This window comes from Bufo bufo, chromosome 4, assembly GCF_905171765.1.
Source record: "Bufo bufo chromosome 4, aBufBuf1.1, whole genome shotgun sequence".
Lineage (NCBI taxonomy): Eukaryota > Metazoa > Chordata > Amphibia > Anura > Bufonidae > Bufo > Bufo bufo.
Genome location: NC_053392.1, coordinates 26,279,589 through 26,285,588, shown reverse-complemented (window position 1 = coordinate 26,285,588; position 6,000 = coordinate 26,279,589). Strand labels below are relative to the sequence as shown.

Genomic DNA, 6,000 nt, shown 5'->3' with positions numbered 1-6,000 from the left:
TCGGGCCCCTACCTCAAGCAGGGAGAAGCCTGTAAACGAGACGTCACCGCCGGAGCCTGGTGAGTGACATCAGGGGTCACGTGACCCGCATCGGGCGTGTGGAAACACAGCAGAATAAATAATGAATGTACATTAGAAATGTGTTTTTAATAATGTTTTAAGCCACCTTAACATATATTGATTTAACTCGGATAACCCCTTTAATTAAAAAACAGATTGAGGAAAATCCAGACCAATAAGAGAGTAGATATATAACTAAATAAGACAAATTTAAAAGAGTAATAAATACAGATGCAGCCGAGCTAAACTTGATGATTAACGCATTAAGTAAAGAATAGGAAGAGAAAGGTAACTAACTTTTCAATGGATTTAAATGGCTTTTGTCACGAGAAAACCAAGATGAGACTGTGCCATGTGTTATCAGAGTCAAGTTTAGCTCGGCTACAACTGTAAATTGAAAGACAACTCAAAATTCTCCTGTACAATGTCTTCTTATGACCCTTATATTGGACTTTGTGTTGAGCTCTGGTCTCAGTAGGATAATGTAACATTTGGGAATGAAGATACAGCCCAGAAGTCCAGCACTGGAACATGAGATGGCAAAAACTTCCACTGCCACCATGTACTTCCCCTTGGTGCTGAGATAGGCCGGGATGAAGGAGATCCACACACTGCAGAACACCAGCATGCTGAAGGTGATGTACTGAGCCTCATTGAAGGTGTCTGGAAGTCTTCTGGCCAAGAATGCTACAATAAAGCTCATCATTGCCAGAAATCCAATGTAGCCGATGGACAAGTAGAAAGCAATGGCAGATCCCTCAATACATTGTAAGATTATCTTTCCAACCTCTATTCCAGTGTTATAATCTGGGAATGGTGGAGAATAAAACAACCAGAGGACACAGATCAAAACTTCTCCAGATGAACCTATAACAAATATGGATGTGGAGAGGTGTCTCTTCATCCACTGCCTCAGTGTCCTGCCTGGTTTAATGGCTTGAAAAGCCAAGACTACAGTGACTGTTTTAGCTAAGACTGAAGAAACTGCAAGGCTAAAAATGATTGCAAAAGTCACTTGTCGGAGGAGACATGATATATCTGAGGGATGTCCAATGAATAAGAGAGGACATAAAAATGAGAAGATGAGTGAGAGGAGAAGTATGAAACTGAGATTCTGGTTATTGGCTTTCACAATTGGAGAATCTTTATTTTTTATAAATATCCCCAACACAACTATAGTCACAAGGCAAAATGTAAGATTTATAATAATTAGAGATGACCCCAGTGTGTCTCCATAAGACAGGAATTCAATCGGTCTTGGAACGCAGGAATCTCTTCTTCCATTTGACCAGTGATCGTTAGGACACACTAAGCATGTTTCCATATCTGCAATCAAGAAAAGATTATATTCTACTATTGTCAATTTTGCAGAAATGTCAATTTATAGTAGTAGTCATGACATCACTGGCCTGCGGGAAACAGCAAGAAGGCCGAGGTGCTACTTCCAGCGCCATTGCCTTCTCAAACAGCTGATCGGCAGAATTCCCGGTGTCGGACCCCCACCGATCAGATGCTGATGATCTCTGCAAAGGATACATCACCAGTAATACAAAGCTACAGAACCCCTTTAATGACCCACATTTTGTGTCCTTTGAGGATGTAGCCAGGTTTTCTCATTTTGCCTGTTTGCATTGGGGCTCCCAGATTTTTTGAACCTTTACCCTTATAAAGCTTCATGAGGTTTTGTTTTTAATAGGATTAGATGAACTTTCCCATGGTGCTCAGCTGGATCAAATATCCTTTCATTACATGTATTTAATTTTTTTATCTCAAAAGGAAATTTTAATTGTGATACTTATTTTATGGCTATAATGAAATATACAAGTGTTCTGATAGTATGTAATTTGTTGTTGGGATATTTGGAGAGGATATCTGGACACTGCACTGCGGCCCTTCAATAGCTATACATAATTTTTACCAAACCTAATTATACAGTCAGGTCCATAAATATTGGGACATCGACACAATTCTAACATTTTTGGCTCTATACACCACCACAATGGATTTGAAATTAAACAAACAAGATGTGCTTTAACTGCAGACTGTCAGCTTTAATTTGAGGGTATTTACATCCAAATCAGGTGAACGGTGTAGGAATTACAACAGTTTCCATATGTGCCTCCCACTTGTTAAGGGACCAAAAGTAATGGGAAATAATAATCATAAATCAAACTTTCACTTTTTAATACTTGGTTGCAAATCCTTTGCAGTCAATTACAGCCCGAAGTCTGGAACGCATAGACATCAACAGACTCTGGGTGTTATCCCTGGTGATGCTCTGCCAGGCCTCTACTGCAACTGTTTTCATTTCCTGCTTGTTCTTGGGGCATTTTCCCTTCAGTTTTGTCTTCAGCAAGTGAAATGCATGCTCAATCGGATTCAGGTCAGGTGCATAACATTCCACTTCTTTCCCTTAAAAATCTCTTTGGTTGCTTTCGCAGTATGCTTTGGGTCATTGTCCATCTGCACTGTGAAGCGCCGTCCAATGAGTTCTGAAGCATTTGGCTGAATATGAGCAGATAATATTGCCTGAAACACTTCAGAATTCATCCTGCTGCTTTTGTCAGCAGTCACATCATCAATAAATACAAGAGAACCAGTTCCATTGGCAGCCATACATGCCCACGCCATGACACTACCACCACCATGCTTCACTGATGAGGTGGTATGCTTAGGATCATGAGCAGTTCCTTTCCTTCTCCATACTCTTCTCTTCCCATCACTCTGGTACAAGTTAATCTTGGTCTCATCTGTCCATAGGATGTCGTTCCAGAACTGTGAAGCCTTTTTTAGATGTCGTTTGGCAAACTCTAATCTGGCTTTCCTGTTTTCGAGGCTCACCAATGGTTTACAACTTGTGGTGAACCCTCTGTATTTACTCTGGTGAAGTCTTCTCTTGATTGTTGACTTTGACACACATACACCTACAGTTGCAAGAAAAAGTATGTGAACCCTTTGGAATGATATGGATTTCTGCACAAATTCGTCATAAAATGTGATCTGTTCTTCATCTAAGTCACAACAATAGACAATCACAGTCTGCTTAAACTAATAACACACAAAGAATTAAATGTTACCATGTTTTTATTGAACACACCATGTAAACATTCACAGTGCAGGTGGAAAAAGTGTGTGAACCCCTAGACTAATGACATCTCCAAGAGCTAATTGGAGTGAGGTGTCAGCCAACTGGAGTCCAATCTATGAGATGAGATTGGAGGTGTTGGTTACAGCTGCCCTGCCCTATAAAAACACACACCAGTTCTGGGTTTGCTTTTCACAAGAAGCATTGCCTGATGTGAATGATGCCTCACACAAAAGAGCTCTCAGAAGACCTTTGATTAAGAATTGTTGACTTGCATAAAGCTGGAAAGGGTTATAAAAGTATCTTCAAAAGCCTTGCTGTTCCACGGTAAGACAAATTGTCTATAAATGGAGAAAGTTCAGCAATGCTGCTACTCTCCCTAGGAGTGGCTGTCCTGTATAGATGACTGCAAGAGCACAGCGCAGACTGCTCAATGAAGTGAAGAAGAATCCTAGAGTGTCAGCTAAAGACTTACAAAAGTCTCTGGCATATGCTGACACCCCTGTTAGCGAATCTATGATACGTAAAACACTAAACAAGAATGGAATTCATGGGAGGATACCACAGAGGAAGCCACTGCTGTCAAAAAAGCCCCAATGCTGCACGTTTACAGTTTGCACAAGAGCACCTGGATGTTCCACAGCAGTACTGGCAAAATATTCTGTGGACAGATGAAACCAAAGTTGAGTTGTTTGGAAGAAACACACAACACTATGTGTGGAGAAAAAGAGGCACAGCACACCAATATCAAAACCTTATCCCAACTGTGAAGTATGGTGGTGGGGGCATCATGGTTTGGGGCTGCTTTGCTGCGTCAGGGCATGGACGGATTGCTATCATCAAAGGAAAAATGAATTCCCAAGTTTATGAAGACATTTTGCAGGAGAACTTAAGGCCATCTGTCCACCAGCTGAAGCTCAACAGAAGATGGGTGTTGCAAAAGGACAACGACCCAAAGCATAAAAGTAAATCAACAACAGAATGGCTTAAACAGAAGAAAATATGCCTTCTGGAGTGGCCCAGTCAGAGTCCTGACCTCCACCCAATTGAGATGCTGTGGCATGACCTCAAGAAAGTGATTCACACTAGACATCCCAAGAATATTGCTGAACTGAAACAGTTCTGTAAAGGGGAATGGTCAAGAATTACTCCTGACTGTTGTGCACGTCTAATCTGCAACTACAGGAAACGTTTGGTTGAAGTTATTGCTGCCAAAGGAGGTTCAACCAGTCATTAAATCCAAGGGTTCACATACTTTTTCCACCTGCACTGTGAATGTTTACATGGTGTGTTCAATAAAAGCATGGTAACATTTAATTCTTTGTGTGTTATTAGTTTAAGCAGACTGTGATTGTCTATTGTTGTGACTTAGATGAAGATCAGATCACATTTTATGACCAATTTGTTCAGAACTCCATATCATTCCAAAGGGTTCACATACTTTTTCTTGCAACTGTACCTCCTGGAGAGTGTTCTTGATCTGGAGAACTGTTGTGAAGGCTGTTTTCTTTACCAGGGAAAGAATTATTTGGTCATCCACCACAGTTGTTTTATGTGGTCTTCCCGGATCTTTTGGTGTTGATGAGCTCATCGGCTCGTTCCTCCTTTTTAAGAATGTTCCAAACAGTTGTTTTGGCCACGCCTAATGTTTTTTGCTATCTCTCTGATGGGTTGGTTTTGTTTTTTCAGCCTAATGATGACTTGCTTCACTGATAGTGACAGCTCTTTGGATCTCATCTTGAGAGTTGACAGCAACAGATTACAAATGCAAATAGCACACTTGAAATGAACTCTGGACCTTTTATCTGCTCATTGTAATTGGGATAATGAGGGAATAACACACACCTGACCATGGAACAGCTGAGAATCCAATTGTCCCATTACTTTTGGTCCTTTAACAATTGGGAGGCACATATGCAAACTGTTCCTACACCGTTCACCTGATTTGTATGTAAATACCCTCAAATTAAAGCTGACAGTCTTCAGTTAAAGCACATCTTGTTCGTTTCATTTCAAATCCATTGTAGTGGTGTATAGAGCCAAAAATGTCAGAATTGTGTCGATGTCCCAATATTTATGGACCTGACTGTATGATAATTCCCCATTTACACAGGCGGCTCAAGCTCACTGCTGCTGCTTTACATCCCAATCTTCACCAACCAATGACTAGCAACCAGTAGATATTTAAGGCATCTTCCCTGGTAGTGGTGCCTACCTCTGCCTGTTTCTTGATTGTTTCTCTGTTGCCTAACCTGACCTGTGCATGATTTTTCATATTGATCCAGTTCCGCTTGCCGTGACCTTGGTTTATGGTTCTCAAATTTGCATGTATTCTCCCTGTCCTGACCTTGGCCTGTCACTGACTATGAGTTTGATTGATCTCTCGGTGCCCTGCACCAGTGTCTCTGACTCCCAAAAGTCAGCTACCCAACCACATTGGGATTATTCCAGAAGGTAGCGGCCTGGTGGTTCCCTGCAGTGAAGTCTAAATCCCTGTTTGGGGATAAATGTAAATATCTGCGGACTGGCTGGATAACACCCTTAGATCTAGCCCAAAGTCAAACCGGTTGGTTGGTACTGTGTTTCCACACCAACTGCCATAACATTCCCTTGATTACAATTTCTTTGTATTTCATGGCCAGTTTTTATACTGACATGTTATGGTGTTAGAACAACTGGCCCATTTACTCACATTTATCTTAGGATACATATACATTCATCAGCAGTTGCTTCATTTGGTTGGTGATAAACATCTACTGTCAACAATAGCAAATCTATTCATTGTCATCATGGTAAAATGTGTGCAAATCCTCATGCAACCGTGTGTCTGATTCATTTTGATAAAGGTAATGTTT

General features: G+C 41.0%; 1 protein-coding gene across 1 annotated transcript in view; it reads right to left on the bottom strand.

The window, feature by feature from the left end:
- Positions 1-466: 466 nt before the first annotated feature.
- Positions 467-6,000, bottom strand: part of LOC120998916 (vomeronasal type-2 receptor 1-like) — a 211,871-nt gene continuing 206,337 nt past the window's right edge. The window contains exon 5 of the mRNA XM_040429795.1: positions 467-1,386. Coding sequence (XP_040285729.1) covers positions 467-1,386 — 920 coding nt within the window. The remainder of the gene's footprint in view (positions 1,387-6,000) is intronic.